General features: G+C 44.3%; 1 protein-coding gene across 3 annotated transcripts; it reads left to right on the top strand.

The window, feature by feature from the left end:
* The first annotated feature begins 11616 nt into the window (after nucleotides 1-11616).
* LOC123132665 (sirohydrochlorin ferrochelatase, chloroplastic) lies at nucleotides 11617-17495 on the top strand. Of its 3 annotated transcripts, XM_044552521.1 has the most exons (9): nucleotides 11627-11900; nucleotides 12177-12241; nucleotides 12731-12916; nucleotides 13031-13230; nucleotides 13313-13374; nucleotides 16463-16573; nucleotides 16722-16814; nucleotides 16994-17082; nucleotides 17176-17495. In XM_044552521.1, the coding sequence occupies exons 3-9, from the start codon at nucleotides 12846-12848 to the stop codon at nucleotides 17183-17185; spliced, it is 636 nt and encodes a 211-aa protein (XP_044408456.1). In that variant the 5' UTR covers nucleotides 11627-11900; nucleotides 12177-12241; nucleotides 12731-12845; the 3' UTR covers nucleotides 17186-17495. The 3 variants fall into 3 exon arrangements, with proteins under 3 accessions (XP_044408454.1, XP_044408455.1, XP_044408456.1); XM_044552519.1 differs by lacking the exon at nucleotides 16994-17082 and having other exon boundaries at nucleotides 11617-11900; XM_044552520.1 differs by lacking the exon at nucleotides 16994-17082 and having other exon boundaries at nucleotides 11624-11883.
* Nucleotides 17496-25546: the final 8051 nt, after the last annotated feature.

The following is a 25546-nucleotide window of genomic DNA, read 5'->3' as shown; positions in this document are numbered from 1 at the left end:
TCAAAAAAATTCCTACGCACACGCAAGATCATGGTGATGCATAGCAACGAGAGGGGAGAGCGTTGTCTACGTACCCTCGTAGACCGGAAGCGGAAACGTTAGCACAACGCAGTTGATGTAGTCGTACGTCTTCACGGCCCGACCGATCAAGCACCGAAACTACGGCACCTCCGAGTTCTAGCACACGTTCAGTTTGATGACGATCCCCGGACTCCGATCCAGCAAAGTGTCGGGGAAGAGTTCCGTCAGCACGACGGCGTGGTGACGATCTTGATGTTCTACCGTCGCAGGGCTTCGCCTAAGCACCGCTATAATATTATCGAGGATTATGGTGGAGGGGGGCACCACACACGGCTAAGAGAACGATCAAGAAGATCAACTTGTGTGTTTAGAGGTGCCCCCTGCCCCTGTAAATAAAGGAGCAAGGGGGAGAGGCCGGCGGGCCCTTGGGGTGTGCCAAGGAGGGGAGAGTCCTCCTCCTAGTAGGAGTAGGACTCCCCTTTCCTAGTCCAACTAGGAAGAGAGAAGGGGGAAGGAAAGAGAGGGAGAGGGAGAGGGAAAGAGGGGCCACGCCCCCCTCCCCTAGTCCAATTCGGACTCCCCATGGGAGGGGGCGCGCCGCCTCTTGGGCTGTTGCCCTCTCTCTCCCCTCAGGCCCACTAAGTCCCAATACTTCCCTGGGGGGTTTCGGTAACCCTTCCGGCACTCCGGTTTTCTCCGAAATCACCCGAAACACTTCCGGTGTCCGAATATAGCCGTCCAATATATCGATCTTTATGTCTCGACCATTTCGAGACTCCTCGTCATGTCCGTGATCATATCCGGGACTCCGAACAACCTTCGGTACATCAAAATATATAAACTCATAATGAAACTGTCATCGTAACGTTAAGCGTGCGGACCCTACAGGTTCGAGAATAATGTAGACATGACTGAGACACGTCTCTGGTCAATAACCAATAGCGGAACCTGGATGCTCATATTGGCTCCTACATATTCTACGAAAATCTTTTATCGGTCAGACCGCATAACAACATACGTTGTTCCCTTTGTCATCGGTATGTTACTTGCCCGAGATTTGATCGTCAGTATCTCAATACCTAGTTCAATCTCATTACCGGCAAGTCTCTTTACTCGTTCCGTAATACATCATCCCGCAGCTAACTTATTAGTTGCAATGCTTGCAAGGCTTATGTGATGTGCATTACCGAGAGGGCCCAGAGATACCTCTCTGACAATCAGAGTGACAAATCCTAATCTCGAAATACGCCAACCCAACAAGTACCTTCAGAGACACCTGTAGAGCACCTTTATAATCACCCAGTTACATTGTGACGTTTGGTAGCACACAAAGTGTTCCTCCGGTAAACGGGAGTTGCATAATCTCATAGTCATAGGAACATGTATAGGTCATGAAGAAAGCAATAGCAACAGACTAAACGATCAAGTGCTAAGCTAACGAAATGGGTCAAGTCAATCACATCATTCTCCTAATGATGTGATCCCGTTAATCAAATGACAACTCATGTCTATGGCTAGGAACCTTAACCATCTTCGATCAACGAGCTAGTCAAGTAGACGCATACTAGTGACACTATGTTTGTCTATGTATTCACACATGTATTATGTTTTCGGTTAATACAATTCTAGCATGAATAATAAACATTTATCATGATATAAGGAAATAAATAATAACTTTATTATTGCCTCTAGGGCATATTTCCTTCAGTCTCCCACTTGCACTAGAGTCAATAATCTAGATTACATAGTAATGATTCTAACACCCATGGAGCCTTGGTGTTGATCATGTTTTGCTCATGGAAGAGGCTTAGTCAGCGGGTCTGCAACATTCAGATCTGTATGTATCTTGCAAATTTCTATGTCTCCCACTTGGACTAAATCCCGAATGGAATTGAAGCGTCTCTTGATGTGCTTGGTTCTCTTGTGAAATCTGGATTCCTTTGCCAAGGCAATTGCACACGTATTGTCACAAAAGATTTTCATTGGACCCGATGCACTAGGTATGACACCTAGATCGGATATGAACTCCTTCATCTAGACTCCTTCATTTGCTTCTTCCGAAGCAGTACTCTGCTTCACATGTAGATCCCGCCATGACGCTTTGTTTTGAACTGCACTAACTGACAGCTCCTCCGTTTAGTAAAAATACGTATCCGTTTTGCGATTTAGAATCGTTCGGATCAGTGTCAAAGCTTGCATCAACATAACCATTTACGATGAGCTCTTTGTCACCTCCATATATGAGAAACATATCCTTAGTCCTTTTCAGGTATTTCAGGATGTTCTTGACCGATGTCCAGTGATCCACTCCTGGATTACTTTGGTACCTCCCTGCTAGACTTATAGCAAGGCACACATCAGGTCTGGTACACAGCATTGCATACATGATAGAGCCTATGGCTGAAGCATAGGGAACATCTTTCATTTTCTCTCTATCTTCTGCGGTGGTCAGACATTGAGTCTTACTCAACTTCACACCTTGTAACACAGGCAAGAACCCTTTCTTTGCTTGATCCATTTTGAACTTCTTCAAAACCTTGTCAAGGTATGTGCTTTGTGAAAGTCCAATTAAGCGTCTTGATCTATCTCTATAGATCTTAATGCCCAATATGTAAGAAGCTTCACCGAGGTCTTTCATTGAAAAACTCTTATTCAAGTATCCCTTTATGCTATCCAGAAATTCTATATTATTTCCAATCAATAATATGTCATCCACATATAATATCAGAAATGCTACAGAGCTCCCACTCACTTTCTTGTAAATACAGGCTTCTCCAAAAGTCTGTATAAAACCAAATGCTTTGATCACACTATCAAAGCGTTTATTCCAACTCCAAGAGGCTTGCACCAGTCCATAAATGGATCGCTGGAGCTTGCACACTTTGTTAGCTCCCTTTGGATCGACAAAACCTTCTGGTTGCATCATATACAACTCTTCTTCCATAAATCCATTCAGGAATGCAGTTTTGACATCCATTTGCCAAATTTCATAATCATAAAATGCGGCAATTGCTAACATGATTCGAACAGACTTAAGCATCGCTACGGGTGAGAAGGTCTCATCGTAGTCAATCCCTTGAACTTGTTGAAAACCTTTTGCAACAGGTCGAGCTTTATAGACAGTAACATTACCGTTAGCGTCAGTCTTCTTCTCGAAGATCCATTTATTCTCAATTGCTTGCCGATCAACGGGCAAGTCAACCAAAGTCCACACTTTGTTCTCATACATGGATCCCATCTCAGATTTCATGGCTTCTAGCCATTTTGTGGAATCTGGGCTCACTATCGCTTCTTCATAGTTCGTAGGTTCATCATGATCTAGTAGCATGACTTTCAGAACAGGATTACCGTACCACTCGGGTGCGGATCTTACTCTGGTTGATCTACGAGGTTCGGTAGTAACTTGATCTGAAGTTTCATGATCATTATCATTAGCTTCCTCACTAATTGGTGTAAGTGTCACAAAAACCGGTTTCTGTGATGTACTACTTTCCAATAAGGGAGCAGGTATAGTTACCTCATCAAGTTCTACTTTTCTCCCACTCACTTCTTTCGAGAGAAACTCCTTCTCTAGAAAAACTCCTAATTTAGCAACAAAAGTCTTGCCTTCGGATCTGTGATAGAAGGTGTACCCAACAGTCTCCTTTGGGTATCCTATGAAGACACATTTCTCCGATTTGGGTTCGAGCTTATCAGGTTGAAGCTTTTTCACATAAGCATCGCAGCCCCAAACTTTTAGAAACGGCAACTTTGGTTTCTTGCCAAACCATAGTTCATAAGGCGTCGTCTCAACGGATTTCGATGGTGTCCTATTTAATGTGAATGCAGCCGTCTCTAAAGCATAACCCCAAAATGATAACGGTAAATCAGTAAGAGACATCATAGATCGCACCATATCTAATAAAGTACGATTACGACGTTCGGACACACCATTACGTTGTGGTGTTCCGGGTGGCATGAGTTGCGAAACTATTCCGCATTGTTTCAAATGTAGACCAAACTCGTAACTCAAATATTCTCCTCCACGATCAGATCGTAGAAACTTTATTTTCTTGTTACGATGATTTTCAACTTCACTCTGAAATTCTTTAAACTTTTCAAATGTTTCAGACTTATGTTTCATTAAGTAGATATACCCATATCTGCTTAAATCATCTGTGAAGGTGAGAAAATAATGATATCCGCCACGAGCCTCAACATTCATTGGACCACATACATCTGTATGTATGATTTCCAACAAATCCGTTGCTCTCTCCATAGTACCGAAGAACGGCGTTTTAGTCATCTTAGCCATGAGGCACGGTTCGCAAGTACCAAGTGATTCATAATCAAGTGGTTCCAAAAGTCCATCAGTATGGAGTTTCTTCATGCGCTTTACACCGATATGACCTAAACGGCAGTGCCACAAATAAGTTGCACTATCATTATCAATTCTGCATCTTTTGATTTCAACATTATGAATATGTGTATCACTACTATCGAGATTCATCAAAAATAGACCACTCTTCAAGGGTGCATGACCATAAAAGATATTACTCATATAAATAGAACAACAATTATTCTTTGATTTAAATGAATAACCGTCTCGCATCAAACAAGATCCAGATATAATGTTCATGCTCAACGCTGGCACCAAATAACAATTATTTAGGTCTAATACTAATCCCGAAGGTAGATGTAGAGGTAGCGTGCCGACCGCGATCACATCAACTTTGGAACCATTTCCCACGCGCATCGTCACCTCGTCCTTAGCCAATCTTCGCTTGATCCGTAGCCCCTGTTTCGAGTTGCAAATGTTAGCAACAGAACCAGTATCAAATACCCAGGTGCTACTGCAAGCATTAATAAGGTACACATCAATAACATGTATATCACATATACCTTTGTTCACTTTACCATCCTTCTTATCCGTCAAATACTTGGGGCAGTTCCGCTTCCAGTGACCAGTCTGCTTGCAGTAGAAGCACTCAGTTTCAGGCTTAGGTCCAGACTTGGGTTTCTTCTCCTGAGCAGCAACTTGTTTGCTGTTCTTCTTGAAGTTCCCTTTCTTCTTCCCTTTGCCCTTTTTCTTGAAACTGGTGGTCTTATTGACCATCAACACTTGATGCTCCTTCTTGATTTCTACCTCCGCGGCTTTTAGCATTGCGAAGAGCTCAGGAATAGTCTTATTCATCCCTTGCATATTATAGTTCATCACGAAGCTTTTGTAGCTTGGTGGCAGTGATTGAAGAACTCTGTCAATGACACTATCAACAGGAAGATTAATCCCCAGTTGAGTCAAGTGATTATGATACCCAGACATTTTGAGTATATGTTCACTGACAGAACTATTCTCCTCCATCTTGCAGCTATAGAACTTATTGGAGACTTCATATCTCTCAATCCGGGCATTTGCTTGAAATATTAACTTCAACTCCTGAAACATCTCATATGCTCCATGACGTTCAAAACGTCGTTGAAGACCCGGTTCTAAGCCGTAAAGCATGGCACACTGAACTATCGAGTAGTCACCAGCTTCGCTCTGCCAGACGTTCATAACATCTGGTGTTGCTCCTGCAGCAGGCTTGGCACTTAGCGGTGCTTCCAGGACGTAATTCTTCTGTGCAGCAATGAGGATAATCCTCAAGTTACGGACCCAGTCCGTGTAATTGCTACCATCATCTTTCAACTTTGCTTTCTCAAGGAACGCATTAAAATTCAACGGAACAACAGCACGAGCCATCTATCTACAATCAAACATAGACAAGCAAGATACTATCAGGTACTAAGTTCATGATAAATTAAAGTTCAATTAATCATATTACTTAAGAACTCCCACTTAGAAAGATATCCCTCTAATCCTCTAAGTGATCACGTGATCCAAATCAACTAAACCATGTCCGATCATCACGTGATATGGAGTAGTATCAATGGTGAACATCAATATGTTGATCATATCTACTATATGATTCACGCTCGACCTTTCGGTCTCCGTGTTCCGAGGCCATATCTGTTATATGCTAGGCTCGTCAAGTTAAACCTGAGTATTCCGCGTGTGCAACTGTTTTGCACCCGTTGTATTTGAACGTAGAGCCTATCACACCCGATCATCACGTGGTGTCTTAGCACGAAGAACTTTCGCAATGGTGCATACTCAGGGAGAACACTTATACTTTGATAATTTAGTGAGGGATCATCTTATAATGCTACCGCCAATCAAAGCAAGATAAGATGCATAAAAGATAAACATCACATGTAATCAATATAAGTGATATGATATGGCCATCATCATCTTGTGCTTGTGATCTCCATCTTCGAAGCACCATCATGATCACCATCGTCACCGGCGCAGCACCTTGATCACCATCGTAGCATTGTTGCCGTCTCACCAAAACTTATGCTTCCACGACTATCGCTGCCGCTTAGTGATAAAGTAAAGCATTACAGCGCAATTGCATTGCATACAATAAAGCGACAACCATATGGCTCCTGCCAGTTGCCGATAACTCGGTTACAAAACATGATCATCTCATACAATAAAATTTAGCATCATGTCTTGACCATATCACATCACAACATGCCTTGCAAAAACAAGTTAGACATCCTCTACTTTATTGTTGCAAGTTTTACGTGGCTGCTACGGGCTTTAGCAAGAACCGTTCTTAACTACGCATAAAAAAACCACAACGATAGTTTGTCAAGTTGGTGCTGTTTTAACCTTTGCAAGGACCGGGCATAGCCACACTCGGTTCAACTAAAGTTGGAGAAACTGACACCCGCCAGCCACCTGTGTGCAAAGCACGTCGGTAGAACCAGTCTCGCGTAAGCGTACGCGTAATGTTGGTCCGGGCCGCTTCATCCAACAATACCGCCGAACCAAAATATGACATGCTGGTAAGCAGTATGACTTATATCGCCCACAACTCACTTGTGTTCTACTCGTGCATAACATCAACGCATAAAACCTAGGCTCGGATGCCACTGTTGGAGAACGTAGTAATTTCAAAAAAATTCCTACGCACACGCAAGATCATGGTGATGCATAGCAACGAGAGGGGAGAGTGTTGTCTACGTACCCTCGTAGACCGGAAGCAGAAGCGTTAGCACAACGCGGTTGATGTAGTCGTACGTCTTCATGGCCCGACCGATCAAGCACCGAAACTACGGCACCTCCGAGTTCTAGCACACGTTCAGCTCGATGACGATCACCGGACTCCGATCCAGCAAAGTGTCGGGGAAGAGTTCCGTCAGCATGACGGCGTGGTGATGATCTTGATGTTCTACCGTCGCAGGGCTTCGCCTAAGCACCGCTATAATATTATCGAGGATTATGGTGGAGGGGGGCACCGCACACGGCTAAGAGAACGATCACGAAGATCAACTTGTGTGTTTAGAGGTGCCCCCTGCCCCTGTATATAAAGGAGCAATGGGGAGAGGCCGGCCGGCCCTTGGGGCGCGCCAAGGAGGGGGGAGTCCTCCTCCTAGTAGGAGTAGCCACTAGTAGAAAACGGAGCTTTAAAACCGGTTTGTAAGGGCCTTTAGTGCCGGTTTCATAACCGGCACTAATTGGTGGGCACTAAAGGCCCCCCCCTTTAGTACCGGTTCGGCACGAACCGGCGCTAAAGTGCCACCACGTATGGGGGACCTTTAGTACCGGTTGGTGTTAACAACCGATACTAAAGGTTTTTTTTTTGAAAATTTTGGAAAAAAATTTGATTATTTTTTTGATTTTTAATTTTTCTGAATTATTTGGTGATTTAGTCTCTAATCACCTCTCTTAACTGCTCAAGTGTGGATCACTCATTCCAAATCATCTATCTTCCCGACCGGTCACCCATCCCTCTCACTACTCCAGCCCAAGCACGCTTAACTTTCGGGTTCTATTCTTCTTCGTTTCCAAGTCTGCACTTATTGTTTTCCTGACAATAGTAAGATGTCAATCCTATTAACCCTCAGGAGTTTAGCTTGAGCATGAAGTCACACATTTCACTGTTTGAGTTTGAAACTATTATTCTAAAAACAGTAATTATTTAGTAACACTAATATTTCTTGAATAAGTTTGACCACAATTTGACCATAGTTTGACCAGATTTGACCAAAATTCAAAAAAATGAAATAATTATTTAGTAACACTAATATTCTTGAATAATTATGTAGTAACATTAATACTTCTTGAATAAGTAGTTTGACCAGATTTAACAAATTTTTTTTAAAAAAACTTAAATTTGACCATATCTTTTTTTCCTTTTGGAATTTGAGGATTCTAAAAAATTGCAAATAGGCCGTAGGCGGTCTCCATCGGATGCGGATTTTCGTGCTGAATTTTTTGATATATTATACATTTTTTTCCGACATCGTATGCAAAAGTTATAGCCGTTTTACATTTTCCCTACACTTTTTGCAAAACATGTCCAAATTTAAGTTTTCAAATTTTCCTAACGTGTAGATGTAGTAATATAACTACCTCTCGAAGGATTTTATTTTTTGAAGTTTTTATCATTTTCTTTTGATTTTTTCAAAACTGAAATGGCGATACACGTGGGGGGGTAGAGTTTGAAAATTGCCCTATAGTGCCGGTTTGTGTCTTCAACCGGGACTATAGGTTAAGACTCTGTAGTGCCGGTTGGTGACACAAACCGATACTATAGGTTAGACCTTTAGTACCGGTTTGTGTCACAAACCGTCACTAAAGGTGCTCGTGGGGCCCTGGCCTGACGCCAGCCTGCCACCACCCCTTTAGTACCGGTTCGTGGCACGAACTGGTACTAAAGGTTCATTACGAACCGGCACTAATGCATAGCCATTCGAACCGGCACTATTGATCACATTAGTGCCGTTTTTTTACCAACCGGCACTAATGTGCTTCACGTTTGACCCTTTTTCTACTAGTGTAGGACTCCCCTTTCCTAGTCCAACTAGGAAGAGAGAAGGGGGAAGGAAAGAGAGGGAGAGGGAGAGGGAAAGAGGGGCCGCGCCCCCTCCCCTAGTCCAATTCAGACTCCCCGTGGGAGGGGGGGCGCCACCTCCTGGGCTGCTGCCCTCACTCTCCCCTCAGGCCCACTAAGGCCCAATACTTCCCCGGGGGGTTCCGGTAACCCTTCCGGCACTCCGGTTTTCTCTGAAATCACCCGAAACACTTCTGGTGTCCGAATATAGCCGTCCAATATATCGATCTTTATGTCTCGACCATTTCGAGACTCCTCTTCATGTCCGTGATCATATCCGGGACTCCGAACAACCTTCGGTACATCAAAATATATAAACTCATAACGAAACTATCATCGTAACGTTAAGCGTGCGGACCCTACGGGTTCGAGAATAATGTAGACATGACCAAGACACGTCTCCGGTCAATAACCAATAGCGGAACCTGGATGCTCATATTGGCTCCTACATATTCTACGAAAATCTTTTATCGGTCATACCGCATAACAACATACGTTGTTCCCTTTGTCATCGGTATGTTACTTGCCCGAGATTTGATCGTCGGTATCTCAATACCTAGTTCAATATCGTTACCGACAAGTCTCTTTACTTGTTCCGTAATACATCATCCCGCAGCTAACTTATTAGTTGCAATGCTTGCAAGGCTTATGTGATGTGCATTACCGAGAGGGCCCAGAGATACCTCTCCGACAATCGGAGTGACAAATCCTAATCTCGAAATACGCCAACCCAACAAGTACCTTCGGAGACACCTGTAGAGCACCTTTATAATCACCCTGTTACGTTGTGACGTTTGGTAGCACACAAAGTGTTCCTCCGGTAAACGGGAGTTGCATAATCTCATAGTCATAGGAACATGTATAAGTCATGAAGAAAGCAATAGCAACAAACTAAACGATCAAGTGCTAAGCTAACGAAATGGGTCAAGTCAATCACATCATTCTCCTAATAATGTGATCCCGTTAATCAAATGACAACTCATGTCTATGGCTAGGAAACTTAACCATCTTCAATCAACGAGCTAGTCAAGTAGAGGCATACTAGTGACACTATGTTTGTCTATGTATTCACACATGTATTATGTTTCTGGTTAATACAATTCTAGCATGAATAATAAACATTTATCATGATATAAGGAAATAAATAATAACTTTATTATTGCCTCTAGGGCATATTTCCTTCAGTGGATTGGCCTCGAGGGGCTGCAGATGAACTAGTACAATGGAGAACAGCCTCAGGAGGAGAGGCGTTCTTGTGCTCGATGAGCTGGTGGGTGTGAGGATGATCTTAATGATCCGTATGTCCGTTCGTCCGTCCGTCTGTCATCTTCTATGGTGGTGGCTAAGTCCAATTTATAGTGGCCTTGGCCCTCTTCCCAAATGTAAGGCGGGAAGGGATCCCACAACGGCCAAATTTAAGGGAAACAACTAGTACATGCTATCTGACAAAAGTAGTCTTCGCCTGCAAAAGCTCCTAGTTGTGACACTGCGGTGGGCTCCACGATGACTTCCGTCTTGCCGTCCTGGCTGTCTTGGTCTTGTTGCACCGGAATGAAAACCTTTAGTTGATTCCTCGGGACTCTGCGCCTGCGCTTGTCTCCTTAGCACCAAAGAGGAAACCGGTACACTGCACTCGCTGGCGCCCGCCTGGCCTTGGTCATCACGGCTCACGTCATCCGAACCTCGTGAGGTGCACCTTGCATAGATATCTCCGTTCCTCGGGAGCCGACCTGAGGAAGCCGCCCCCCAGGGAGGTCTTGGTGTCGTCCGCCTCACGAGGCTTGGCCCTTAAGCCTCACGAGGGTCTTGAGTTGTCGATATTGAAGCTGGGCCGTACCGGGCCGTCGATGGAGCCACGCCGTGGGCCGTAGGCAGGCAAGTCTGAGTATCCCCGTTCCCAGAACGCCGACAAACAACAACTAATTTGACACAGTACACCTAACCCTAGGGTTAAACAACACCTAATTTGAACTAAATCACTCACAACTAGTATACAAATTAAACAATATGCACATCATAGCATTGAACGACACCTAATTTATTCACTATAACAGTAACACTATCTGACTATAACAACAACAATAACCCTAACCCTAGTCAAAGCCATAGAGAAAGGAGATGGAGAAGGGGAAAGGGGGGAGAAATATCACTAGACGCCGCGAAGGATGACGCGAGGCGGTGACTTCCCGTCGGATTGGCCTTCACCGCCGCGGCAAACGCTCTCACCCCGTGTTCTCGACCAAATACTACTGCAACGCTGTCTCCGCCGGCTTGCTAGGGTTCGAGCTCTCGCAAAACTCGCCTAGCTCGGGATCCACGTCGCCTACGCCACCACCTGGTTTCACCGGAGTCGCCATCTCTGGAGTGGGCTGAGAGGGGGAGGGGGGAGGGGGAGAGCGGGGAGCGGGAAGGGAAAAACGATGAAGCGGCGTGGACGGGAGGGGAAATGGACTTGGTGTGAATGGCGTCGTCTAACGCCGTCTAATGGCGGTCGGGATGACTTGTTTGGCCATGTAGACAAAAAATGGGCCCATGTAATAGAATGAGATCCGTCGATCAGTGATTTTTGCAAATAGATTACACAAGACGTGGTGTTTTTGAAAAAGAATAAAGTAGTGTTTTCTGTTTTTTTTTGAGAAACAGTAGTGTTTTCTGCAATTTACTCCGGCCTCTCCCGTGCGACTACAGCCTACAGCCCAGCTCCCCGTTCCCCCGCAGTCCTGTCTGCTGGCTGCTCCGCGAGACCGCGACCGCGCCGTTCCCCCTCGGTCTCGGCGGTGCTCCCCGGCCTCGGCCGCCGTGCTGCTGCCGTCGGTTCCTGCCTCGGCTGCGCCGCCGAGGCCGAGGAACGCCGACTCGCGCAGCCGCTCTGCGCCCCACTGCTTCTCGCCAACGCGGCGACGTACCGCAGCCAGGCTGCTGCTTCGCTTCGCCCCGGGTAAATTCTTGGACCAGGTAATTTCTAAATTGGTGCATTGAAATTATAGTGAACAGAAAGAGAAGACGCGTCTAAATTGGGGCATTGAAGTTAAAATGAATTGAGATAGAAGATGCGTATGTACTGAACTGAACTCAAGTTGATGCATTTCATTTTATCATTTCAAGCCTATAGGTCTCTCAAAGGAGTTTGACCTCGTCGTAGTGGAGGCTTTCATATTTGTATCAATGATTAATTATTTCACTTGATGTTTATGCCTTTTCTTATGAAATTATATTTTTGATGTCTTGAAGGTATTGTCTTCCTTCCACTGTTGATCAGGTCGTGGGAGGCATAGATGAATCAAGCCACTGATTTGGTACTCTTTCGTATCTCCACACTACAATCTGTAGTTTTTGTCATGGTTTTATCTATTTTTGTTGGATCGTTAAGCATTGAGTTTAAATTCTACATTCATTGTGCAATCAAGCCATATTTTCTATGCCTTGCATGATCTATCTTTTTGGGGTAGCTATCAGTGCTTAGATTTTGGTCCAGAGTCTGCTCACCGATAATAGTAAGATTCCTATTTCTTATTTAACAATGGTTCGATTTAAACCCTACTTTCATGATAGTTATATTTCTACTTAAATTCTAATAAAATAGAGTTTGTGTGCATAGGTTGAGCCCTAGCTACTAGTGGAACCAATTTCAAATTAAATGCCACTAAATACATGTACTTATTAATTTTTCCAAATGGAAGTGGATCTGCTTATATGGAAAATGCAGGGACTGTTGAGCCTTTAGTTTGTACCAGAGATTTTTTTTTCTTGCATTTTGCAATGTCTAATGAGCATGCTCTGATCAGGAATATTGTTGTCCCGTCTGAAAGTTATCTTACGGAGAAGGGCCTATTAAGTTGAGTTTCTGCATTTCCTTCAAGATCCTATTGTTACCTTAAGAATAACAGTGGGTGCTCCAATATGTCTATGCACCCTATGTCGCTCTCCTTACAACCCTTCACTGCAAATTCAATAAACACATATTCTTTAAGGTATTTCTTTCCTGATGGCTCTTATTAATTTACCGGCCTCCATTAAATTTTTGTCATTTCCTATCTCTTGTGTTGCATTCATTTTTAACTCCGTTTCTTGTCTATTGGCTTTAGGAGCACTAGTGCGAATTATGACCGTGGTTTTATAAAGTTGGTGCCAATTGGAAGTAGTGGACATTGGGTCACAAATTTCAGACCAAATTCTGCGTCTAGGCCTGAAACTTCTGTAGGACATGATTGTGTAGTGGGAGAGAATGATGGTGTGATCATAGTTGATCACGGGTCACGTCGACAAGAATCTAATCTCATGCTACGTAATAGACTGATTATTTTTTGTGAGTTTTGTGGTGTTTATATCGACGCCTACCTTATATTAGTCTCACTTGAAAATTGCAGATGATTTTGTTAGCATGTTCAAGGCCAGGACTTGCTACAATATTGTTGAGCCTGCTCACATGGTATGTTTTGATTGTTGTTTTTTCTGAAATTGTATTTGTTCAATGAGGAGGTGCAAATTATGAATTTATTAAGCTTTGCTTGAAGCTTGTAGCTCTCTTGAAATTTCCTTATTAGCAAAGTGAAAGTTGTTGGCATCATTAGCTTTCCATTATTTTGTGAAGGAAAAACTATTGACAATTATGTCAACTCGCAATCTGGGGCTCAAGTCACCATAGTATTTCTTGGTCTAAATTCCTTGTCCATCATTGAGCATGCTTAGGATGCAGACTGAGTAAAGTATTTTACTCATCACTTCAAATTTGTCAAATTAAATTTATATGGAGTTGATACTATTTTTTAAGCTACTGCATTGCACCCTGTACTGGTCAACTCACAAGGTCACACATTTAGAACTCTGACATGATTTTATGCAGTAGTGACGTATCCAGTGAGTTCCTGCGTATCTATTTATGAAGGTTTGCACACTGTTGCACTTCTTTTACCCATAGGCTACATGACAATACACAGGTAGCTGTAGTATATGTGTCCTTTTCACTTATATTGAAAGCTTTCTATTTCAATTAAAAGTTTGTTATAAACCCAGCATTTGGTGTCGTTCCATGTTGCTATCTTCTACTCCCTCCATTCCAAATTAATTGAAGTTCTCGGTTTGTCCTAATTCAAACTTCTTTAAGTTTGACCAAGTCTATCAAAAAATATTTAAGATCTACAATATCAAAAATATATAACGAATACATTTTGTAAAGAATCTAATGAAACTAATTTAGTCTTGTAGGTGTTGATATATTTTTATATAGACTTGGTCAAACCTATAAAAGTTTGACATAGGACAAAGCTAGAACTTCATTTAATTTGGAACGGAGGGAGTATTTCACTTCTTGCAATGGCCTTGTCTTAGATTGAGAAATACGACGTCGTAACCAATTTCCATGCATGAAGAAATAGCTCGGGATATGGAGAAATCATTTCTTTTTTCAAGACCATGTAGGAGAGCTGCATGTATAAATTAGGGAAAAGAGTTTTATAATGCCTAGAAGGTATGACCACCAGCAGAAATACAACAGGGAAAAAGAAACCCCAAAAAGTGATACAACAACTACGACACAGAAGCGGGCAAAAACCTGTAGCTAGTGACCCCAAAAAACGACCCTAATTGTGTATGTCTTCCTTGATATTTCACTTTGCACCAACTGTGATTCATGATCTGTATTTGATCTGATGTCGTCCTAGACCTGCTGTAAACCTGTGATACTCCTGTTCGAAGACTCTTCCATTCCTTCTCTTCAACGTATTTCTGGCGATCAGCTTTACCAGGCTATCAAATCTGCTTCTTCTGTCATGTTTGCAGCCTGCCTCTGGATGCCATTCACCATTCTTCAAAATGAGCTCCAACCGTTGGCTGAAGTATCATACCATTGCAGTACCCTGGTCCAAATCATGTTGAAGATGCCGCACCTGATGAGTAAATGGCCCAGGTCTCTGCTCGTAGTCTGACAGAACACACGGGTCTCGTTGTGCTGTAACCCACACTTCACAAGGGGGTCTGCAGTCCAGCATCTCTTTCAGATAGGAAGCCACATAAATATATTGCAACTAAGGGGCACCCAGGCTTTCCGGATGACTCAGGCATACTGAGACTCGATGGTGACCAAAAAAAGGCTTTATAGACAGTTCTGGATGTGTATTTTCCAGATGAATCCCGGCTCCACGACCAGGTACTGATACTTGAAGATTAATGTCAACCCTTTGAGTACCCCCAGCACGTTCAGAACTGGCATAAACTTGGCAATGGAAATTAGGGCCTTGATATCGTTGATCCACCTACCAAGGGTCAAAGCCCCAGCCACTGTTCCTTTCTGCTGGATCGATAAAGGGAGAGCATAGAGAAGGTCTGATGTGATCTCAGCAACTGAAAAACCGTTGATCCAGGCGTCCTGCCAAAACCGCGTGAAATTACCATCCCCAATTACTCAATTAGGACATTGGTTCCAGCGAGTAAGATAGCAACATCTGCACCAGCAACTAGAGGAAGGATTCTCCATGACCTTTTCATGTCAGTGCGCTGCAGCGATAGCCAACAAACCTTCAGAGCTGTGCTCGTATGACGTAAGTTAAGAATCCTGAGGCCTCCTAGCTTCTTCGGCCTACACGCCATGTCCTAATTAACCAGGCACTGATCGTCTTTGGCAGTGTCCGCGCCCTTTTTGCAAGAAACTTCTTTCACAACTTCTTGGTCTTGATAATCTTTTCACTTAGAAATTAATTTCATAGCCAAACCAATAGAAATGAGATCTTTTTCGCTTCTTTAAAAAATGTTTTTTGTTTTGAATGAATATGTTTAGGACCAGACAAACAATGTGACTTTCATAGCCAAGCCAATATAAATGACTTCTCTTTCCATTTCATTAATATCATTTTTTTCTATTTTTGAACAAAAACATGTAGGACATGACAAATAATGTGACTCTGAGTTAGTATAAAGATGTTGTATTCTTACCAATGCCTGTCAGACATGAAGTGAAACATATGCTGCGCACAAGCATTCCTGTTTTCGTCTAACTATTCTCTATTAGGAGTGTCCATGTACATTTAGTTAGCTTGCACATTGGGTTTAGTTCAGTCAAAATATAAGCATCTGTTTCCTTGGATCTCTTGTTATAAATTAATCACACATTTTCAGTTGACCATCAGGAGGGCAGTTTAGATTAATCACCGACGCTAACTTCATTAAAATGAAGTACAGTTGCCCTTGATGCAGGCCTCCATTACAGCCTATACCTGTATGCTTTTGTTAATGAGCGATAATTTACCAACGTATATTTTTAGCCACTGTCCTGTATGCTTTTTCTTGAGGTTTCTCGGAAAGGTGTATTACTATTACCAAAATCTCATTGATATTTGTTTCATCATTCTCCAATTGTTATTTATTTGTTATATTAAATTAATGGGCTGGAGGCATCTTTCTTTCGAACTCAAAGCTGGAGGCTTTTGTGCTAATGAATCATATCACTGTTAGTTCTTATCTGGAGATATTTTTTCATTTTGAGATGCATGAAGTTGCTAAACTTTTGCTTTGGCAAAATGAAGGAGCTGGCTGAGCCTACTATTAAGGAAGCATTTGGAAAATGTGTGCAGCAGGGAGCATCTCGCATTATTGTCAGTCCATATTTCCTTTCCCCTGGACGACACTGGAAGCAAGTATGTTGTCGTTTTTTTTTTTGTCTGGATGGATAGTTCTAAAATGTTTAATACGGAAGATGTTGGCGGTGCCTATGTTCAATTCTATTGCTTATATCGCATCAGTAAGACATGAGTTCTCATGCAATTTGGCACTGTTCTTTCTCAGGATATCCCTTCTTTAGCATCAGAAGCCTCTAAAGAGCACTCAAGCGTACCCTACATCATCACGGCTCCTCTTGGATTACATGAGCTTATGGTGGTATGTGCTAATTAATTCTCTGGATTGTGCAAGATTATCTATGTCACACTGAATTATGCATTCAGTAGCCCATCTTTTACGAGAATTGTCGTTAGTAGAAAAGCAAACTAATGTGATATTTTCTATAAGTAGATCTACAGGAACAGCCACCCTTTTGATGATGTGGTACAACTTTTCAGGATAGAAATGTTGAAAAGGAAGTGTCGAATTTTGTTTGCTACGTATTAACGAAGGGTTCAGAGTCATTGAGTGTTTGTTCTAGAAAAATGTCAGTGAATTGATAGCAACTAAAGCATTCTCCTCTTTATACAAGAGGCAAGTTTACGAGTTCTTTTATCAAAATGGAAAAGTTGTTTTGCAGGATATTATGAACGATCGCACCAAATACTGCCTGAGGCACGCTGCAGGTGGAGTCGATGAGTGTACGGTATGTGCCGGGACTGGAAAGTGCCATTTTTACTCTTGATGGGAAAGACAATGGAGGCTACTTTGCTCAACAGTCCTATCTCCATAATTTTGGAAATTGTATACAACCAACCTTGTTTCTTGCAAATGAGCGCCTCAAATAGCTGAGACCCTAAGTTTGATTTTGTGCGAGCTGAACCTGTGTCCCATGCCATGTTACAGAACCTATCACTATTATACTGATTAATGTTAACGGTTTTGTTCAGTTTGTAGATATGGAATGTGTAAATTTGTCAGGTAAAGATGTGAATGAAATACTCAATTTAATCAATGTGAAGGGCATGCGGAGATTTTTGAGAAATTCTAGACCCTTCGCCCCGATCCACCTAGAGCTTCTCGATCCATCGTATGATCACTCAACCCCGCTGTGGTATGATTTCCATTTAGTCGTGTCAACTATAAAGATGCTATTTCGAAATTCACTTTGGCACATGGGAGCATAATATGATTTCCATTTAGTCGTGTCAACTATAAAGATGCTATTTCGAAATTCACTTTGGCACATGGGAGCATATGCTCCTGCCACTGAAAAATATATTTCAAAATGTCAAAAAATTCCGAACACAAATTTGACGTGTACATCTCATCATTGTATGTGCGCACGCCAAGTTTTGTGAAAATCTGACATTTTATACTCCTTGTGTAAAAAAAGACAAAAAAATGTCTCATGAAAATCCTATTTTAACACTAAATTTTGTCTTTTTACATGTGACATAAAAGTTGTCGGTTTTCTGTGAAACAAGTTTGTGTGCACATAGAATGTCGAGATGTATGCAGGAATCATTTTGTCATAATTCTGTGACATTTTAAAATATTTTTGAAACACATTTTGAAAACCAGGAGCATATGCTTCCATGTGAGCATATGCTCTGCCACTGAAACACCTTTATTTTTCTTGAATTTATCTTTGCAGTTTTTACCATTTAACAATCTAAATGATAAGTGCCACACGTGTGGCACTTAACAACTTGGGCCGAACGCAGTGATCTCCATTCATTTTCGTTGCACAAATCTTACATCATTGCTCCCCTGGCTCGAGTGCCACGTCAGCACACGGCGACGTGCAGTGGAACCGCCGCTTGCCCGAACGGCCACTCTCCATGATCGCTGCCTCGCGGTTATATCGACACGTAGCCGTTTAATCACCCAGTCGCCTTTACTTCCCGTCCACCCCGCATTCCACTCCGTTTTCTCCCATCTTCGTGGCAATTTTGGGCGACGACGAGACGATTCTACGGCGACTCTCCGTGAAAGTGTCGCGGAGGCCGGTTCCCGTTGCCGGGAGTCCACGCAGCCGCACCATCGCGTCGACTTTGAAGCCGCGCAAAGTTAACCCCGCGAACCCCTCGATGGCCCCCTTTCTTCTATGTGATCCCGCGGTGGTTCCTGGCGAATCCGCGGCGGAAGGGCGCGGGATCTCGTTTCCCGTCGCCAGGGAGTGCCCGCCATGTAGATAGACTCGTCGCACAGTTGACATTCCACCCGCGGGAAGCTCCACCCACAGCGTCGCAAGAATACTCACTGCTCCACACTGCTTCTCTGGTTTTTCCGCGGAGGTTCCATGGCGAATCCGCGCCTGAATGGTATCGGAGGCCGGTTCCCGTCGCCGGGGGTAGTCCCCGCGGTGTAGCTAAGCCTTGGGCTCGGGGTTGAGATTTTTGACCGTGTAAGGCTTCACCCACAACGCATGTTTTGTTCATTTTTGTATGAACCCTAGATTTAGAATACTTTTTGGTGCAAACATTTGTTTCCTTTGTTTAAGATTCCACAAAAAATTTGTGTAGTGTGTCTCTGGAATTTTCGGTTGCCATGTCAATGTTCACAATCATAACAAATGTTTTTGATCCTCACAATTTGTATAAGAACATGGCAACTTCCTCTTGATAACAACCTATTTACTTGCCATGTCACTGAATACAAACTTGGCAACTTTCTCTGAATCAGTACCTGAACACTTTGCCATATTGCTTAGGTTTTTTTGAGAATCCCCGTGGGGGGGGGGGGGGCTCCCCACCTGAATATATTACTCAAAGGCTGCCGAGGCAGCAAGTACAAAATTACATAGCCACGACGCATCGTGCAGAGAGGTAGGAACGCCACGAGAAGACGTCCTCCTTGTCACTTGTCCATGAGACGGTGTGACCAAAGATCCAAATCAGCAATAAGGACCCCGAGGGTTATTACAGAATATTGATCAACGCTCCTAAATAACATATCATTACGCTCTGCCCAGATCTTCCATAGTAGTGACATGAGAACCCGAGACCATGCTTTTGGGGGAAGGTGATGGGGCAGTGGAGTATCCCAAAGCTTAGCGCAATGCGCTGCCAAATTCGGTTGGCAATGAGGCCATATTGCTTAGTAAGAACATGGCAAGTACCTCTTAACCAAAACCCATTACTTGCCATGTTTCTGAATAAACACATGGCAACTCTCCCTAGACGATAACCTAAAACGGCTCCCAACAAACGCACTGCATAAGTTACATCGGATTGATCTCAGATGAGATCATTGTATTAAAGATCAAAAGAGAGAGAAAGTCATCTAGCTACTGCTATGGACACGTAGGTCCCGTGGGAACTACTCACAAATCATCATGGAGGTAGCAAGGTTGATGAAGATCACCTCCCCAATGGTTCCCCCTCCGGCAGTACACCGGAATAGGGCTCCAAATGGGATAGCGAAAAAACAAAGGATTGCGGCAGCGAAAGAATTGATTTTGGGTCTCGCCTCAGGGTTTCTGAATATATGGGAATTTATAGGTCAGAAATTGGGGAAAACGGAGCCACGGGGGCCCACAAGGCACCAAGGCGTGCCCTTGCCTTGTGGTCGCCTCGTGGGTCGTCTGGTCTTCTCCCGAAGCTTCTAGGGCCACTTTCTGTCTAGAAAATATCGTTAAAAAGTTTCATCGTGTTTAGACTTTGTTTGGTATGGATTTCCTGGAAAAAACCAAAAACATGCAGAAAACAAGAAGTGGCGTTGGACACTGAGTTAATAGGTTAGTCGATAAAAACAATATAAAATGGCATATAAAGCGTACAAAGGTGATAATATAATAGCATGAAACAATAAAAAATTATAGATACGTTGGAGACGTATCAGCGAGCGCGCGGGGGTGGGGGTGGGGGGTTGCGTGTGCGCCGGAGGGGTCCGGGCAGCGGCACCGCGGGACAGTCCGAAGGCGAGGGCAGTGTGACTCGCGCACACTCAAGTGCTGCAACCGACGCTCCTGAGACGAAGGTACGCCACGGCCTTCTCGTATGTCACGGCCTTCTCGTATGTCAGTGTGGTAAGAAGCGCCAGGTTGGAGGCGGCGTTGCCGAGTTCCGCGTTGAGACTGACCGTCAACATGGAGAGGACAAGCTCATCCAAGATCTGGAACTCCAAGTCTTGCAACTCATTAGAGAGTTTTGAGAAGCAAGCAGAACTCGTCTATGGAAGAGTCGTTCTGGTGAAGACCAAAAAAACTCTCTCCGAAGAAAGAAGATGCGCTGCAACTTGTTTTCGATGAAAAGGTCGGTGATCTTGGTCCACATTGTGCGAGCGAAGTCACCGTCACGCACCACGGTGTGAAAATTCTCCTTCAAGATAGTGAGGAAGAACCACTAGATGATGGTGGTATCGATGGCCATCCAATCACTATCAGCACACATGGCCAAGAAATCAACAGTGTAGTCGACATGGTCGCAGAGATCGTTCCTGCGGAAGAGAAGGCCGAGTTACGTCTTCCATACGTAAAATTTGGCCTCGGTGTAGAAGAGTTTCACCGGGATATGATCAAAGATCGGAAGAACCCGGATGCTAGCGGCTGATGGGGCAGGTGGACTGGCGAAGGGATTGCTACTTTTGGAGAGGGAGGAGTTGCCAGAGAAGTCCACTAGGTTTGGTTCGGAGGCGGCTAGGGTTAGAGAGGGGTATAGGGTTTGGGTGCAGCAGCGGTGCGGCAAGTTGGGTGGGTAGGAGAGAAGCGGTGTGGCAGGAGGTGGTGGAGCGGCGCTGCAGGAGGTGCAGGAGGCGGGCAGAAGCAGTGGCGAGGTGGGTGTGGGTAGAAGCGGCGACAGAGGAGAAGGATGGGGCAACAACATGGGTTGGGAGGGTGGGCATGTCGAGTTTGGCTGATGTCATGTAGAGGATCGATAGGATGCAAATTACATATATTCACGGGCATTGAGTGCCAATATATTTTTAGAAAAGAAGGAGGACCTCCGCCCTCTGTCTAGACGATGCATGCAGTCCCTTTATTAATTATTCGCATAAGACCTTACAAAGTCATACAATAGTAAGATTAAAGCCACCGTCTAGGCAACATTTGGCGCTACTCCTATCCAGTAGATGAAGGGATGTTGATAGTCTGGGCCTAATACCAAACAGTCCTCATAGCCAAACCTAACATCTAAGACCTGAGGTCCCAACCAGGACTCCTACCTGGTATGGGGCACCCGCCAGTCCGGCGCACTCCTCAGCCAGGACGCATGCCGGGTATGAGGCCGCCGCAGCCACCTGCCACCAAATCCATCTTCAATGTTGTACTGCTGCATCTACCTTGCCCAGTCTAGCTGTCGTCGACGCCACCACGACACCAGACAACGCCACCATCTTGCGCTCGTCCATCATCACACGCCCACCGGCATCTTCAGTGTTGTACTACTGCATCTACCTTGCACAATCTAGCTGTCGTTGACGCCACCATGACACCAGAAATGCCACCATCCTGCGCTCGTCCATCATCACACGCCCACCGACGAGACCCCGCTGCTCCATGCCGCTGAGACCCGCCGTTGTCGATGTATCAGATGCCACACCGCTCCTTCGTCGTGAACACCACCTGTTGCCACTGGTCCCATCCCCTCCGCCTGCGGTTCCTCTAAGAGCATCTCCAATAGACTGTCTAAATGTAAAAATACCTAACTTTTGGACCGTCTGGGGCAAAAAACGCTGCTCCAACAGACGGTCCATATGTAAAAAAATATTGGACCGCGGCCTCCTTGTGATGTAAAATACAACACCTCACGGTGCAAATTTACATCATGAGGTGCATCTGGTCCAAATTCGGCGACCGCCCGCCAACGCCCAACCGCCACTTCATTTCATTTCACAGTCATGCCTGTCCGCCCGCCCGAACACTAGTCGGCCGGAATCCGCCGCCGCCACCGCCCAAATCCCTGCCGCCGTCGCCCTAAATCGCCGCGCCGCCCTCCACCGCCCTCGCCCCCGTCTCCTCCCTCGCCGGAAGCCGTCTCGCATCCGCCCGGGCGCTGCCGAATCGGGAGGCAGCCGCGGTGGGATTCAGCGCCTCCGGCGGTCTGGCTGCCCATGTAGGCCTCTGCCCGCCTCCACCACCCGCCGCTGCTTGCTGGCCCACCCTGTTGCCATCGCCTCCCAGCCCCGCCGCCACCCCGCACTGACCCTGTCCAGCCGAGCTGCCGTCGCTGCTGGCCCGTGCAGCGTGCCTGTGCCGCTGCTCGTGGTGTTCGCGTCGGCTGCTGCCCGCCTCCGTCACTGCTGGCCGGCAAAGGAGCACGTACAGGGGAGCTCGGGCTCCGGCCATGGCGACCATGGACGAGCACGGGAGTGGCGGAAAATGACATCGATCGAAGGGGAAAAATAGGGGGATTGGGAGAGGAGCTCATCACGGGGAGGATGGCGCGCTCGGGGATGTCGGGGAGAGCTTGATGGCGACGGATTTGACGAAGGCGGCCGACGTCCCGTGGTTGAAGAAGACGATCAAGGCGATTTTACATCTTCATTTTGGACCATCTGCTGGAGTTGCTCTTTTGGACCATCTGTTGGAGTTGAGCTTTTTTCGGAGCTCCAAAACGCACTTTTTGGCGTTCCAAATTTTACATATCCGATTTTGGACCATCTATTGGAGATGCTCTAACCGAGCACCCAAATGCCCCAGGCGGCACCTCCAAGAAGGGTGCGACACATGCAGTGCGGTGCCTGGATGAACGAGTCATTCAGAGTTTCCTCCGGTCCGATGGCACCTCTACCAACCCTCGCGAACGCACCGAGGCCGATCCAGGAGAGGGAGGAGAGAGTGAGTACCAGGAAAGCCTGGTCCTAAGAATAAATATAAATAGGATCATAAATTCGCCTCTGTGAGGATTCGAACCTAGGTATTGGGTTTGTGCATCCACTCCCCCAGCCAGTTGAGCTAGGCTGCCAATATATAGATGAATAGAGAGATTATTGTTGAGATAAAACGAGAGAGACGGGAGACCGAAAAGTAAAAGTGAATCCTTGTTCTCATTGATGATAGGTTACACATATATATAGCCCCCGAAGGGCTGTCTCCGAAGGGACATGAGGCAACCGCCTCCTTTAGGAAAAGTAGGGATTAATAGGATTAATTAAATCCTAACACTCCCCCTAATCCATACTTGTTAGTGTAAGTATCATCATCTTGAGAAGCTCCTCCAAAAACTCTATGGGAAAATTATGAGGAGATAGGTGTTCCATATGTTGCTAAAACTCCTTCAAACCCAGTGGAAAAAATAAGGAGAAAATGATGCAACATATAATGGTTATTATCTCTTTTAACTCAATACGAGAAAACCCATAGAGTTTAGAGGACAATAAATATGTCGTATATACTTTCCTATAAACCCCGTTGGGGAAAATCGAAAGTATGACATATGATCTCATGTTGATATTACCTCATTAAAAACCTTTATGAGAACCTGTAAAGTAAACTCATGAAGGGAAAAAGAGTATAATATGATGCATTGAACAGGAACAATTCAGGAAGATACTCCCCCCAATTCTTGCAAAATTCAAAGCCGCCACATACCAAAACATAGAAGTTGGTAGAGACCTGCTGAACAAATCATTCGCATGATTTGACTTGCGAGATATGCAATATAGTGATATTGCTTATTATGTAACTTGTTTGCATCCGGGCAACACAAGAAACATTATCATTGAGATAATGGTTGGTGAATATATCCATGAGGTCTGATTTGAAGACTCTTCATGAGAGGGCTACCACACCTAGTAGGAACACTAAACTTGTCTACGATCTGACATAGTGGGGATCTGATCGATGTATCCAATGATATTGGTGTTCAGATTTCTCCGAAACTGAAAAACTAGGACAAGATGTTTCATGCCTTGGAGATATCAAAAGATATTCTTGAGTACCAACCAATTGTGTTTGGTGGACCCAATGGCATTATGGAACGTTGAGTCCCAATATCTCATTTCCATCATCTCTTGGTCTAATAGATCTTTCTCTACGTCTAGATAATGAACTACCATGAGAGTTATGGATAGATAAGATTTGTCCACAATGAATTTCTCCAATATATTTTGGATATAGACAACATACTATACCATAATGTATGAATGAAGGTGCTCAAGTTGTAGTAACGAGCGGTATTTTGGTTTACCCAAATCCTTCATTTTAAAGTCTGTCACTTATATGATTACATGTGTCGTCATTGCATACACACAACACATGAATAATCATCATTGTAGGAGTAATCCTTGTGCATAAGGATCTCACTACGTCGGTTGTACCATATGTACCGACAACAATAAGCCGTATGGTGGCTTACCGATTTTACACAATGTATGTTGCATTTTGTATTTCGACTCAGAATTGAGATTCCATCGGAAATCAATCATATATGTCTGAATCTAGTGATCCACATGGATATGTGATCACTACATCTATCAACTGCAGAGATAGATAATTTTCATACTACCAATGGTATAAGTTATCAGAAAGAGATACCACCTCTAAAGAATAGTTGGGTATCTACGTGAACCCTTGTGCTACAATATTTGCTCTTTGTTTCACCACCTTGTTGTTCTCAATTCTGTTTCCAAAAGAAAACTGGTGTATGTATTGCTTACGAATACCTTCCTATTATTGAGCAAGATCATTTCTATTTAGATTATACTCTTTGCTTGAGTTCAGTCCGAGTGTTGTTCACACTTTGCCATGGCCATTGTCTTTGGAACTGAATCATTTGAAAGGTTTTTTGCAATCTAGTTGAGAAATGTATGTCGACAATTGTAGACTTCCGGTTTATATGTTTCTCCAGAATCTATATATCAATATAGAGTTGATGGAAATATCGTTACCCATGGTGACTGCTCGCGATTTCCCAATGCGATTGAGTCGGGTATTCCGATGTCCCGGTCATTGTGTGCACTATGACCTGGGTTGGTGGAGGTTTCCCGTCCACTGGGTGTATACTACCCATTAGGTGTCTGTCAATGTGAAGTTGACTTGCATTTACTGATTCACATGCCTTGAT

This window comes from Triticum aestivum, chromosome 6A (genome assembly GCF_018294505.1).
Source record: "Triticum aestivum cultivar Chinese Spring chromosome 6A, IWGSC CS RefSeq v2.1, whole genome shotgun sequence".
NCBI classification, from domain to species: Eukaryota; Viridiplantae; Streptophyta; class Magnoliopsida; order Poales; family Poaceae; genus Triticum; species Triticum aestivum.
The sequence above is the reverse complement of the archived record's forward strand: the minus strand, read 5'-3'. Positions and strand labels throughout refer to the sequence as shown.

Bases quoted from the DNA above. Each gene is read 5' to 3' on its own strand.
- LOC123132665 (XM_044552519.1), top strand. From the start codon at position 12,846: ATGTCTATGCACCCTATGTCGCTCTCCTTACAACCCTTCACTGCAAAT. The intron at 12,917-13,030 runs GTATTTCTTTCC...TATTGGCTTTAG, and splicing joins ATAAACACATATTCTTTAAG to GAGCACTAGTGCGAATTATG. The intron at 13,231-13,312 runs GTAATAGACTGA...TGAAAATTGCAG, and splicing joins AGAATCTAATCTCATGCTAC to ATGATTTTGTTAGCATGTTC.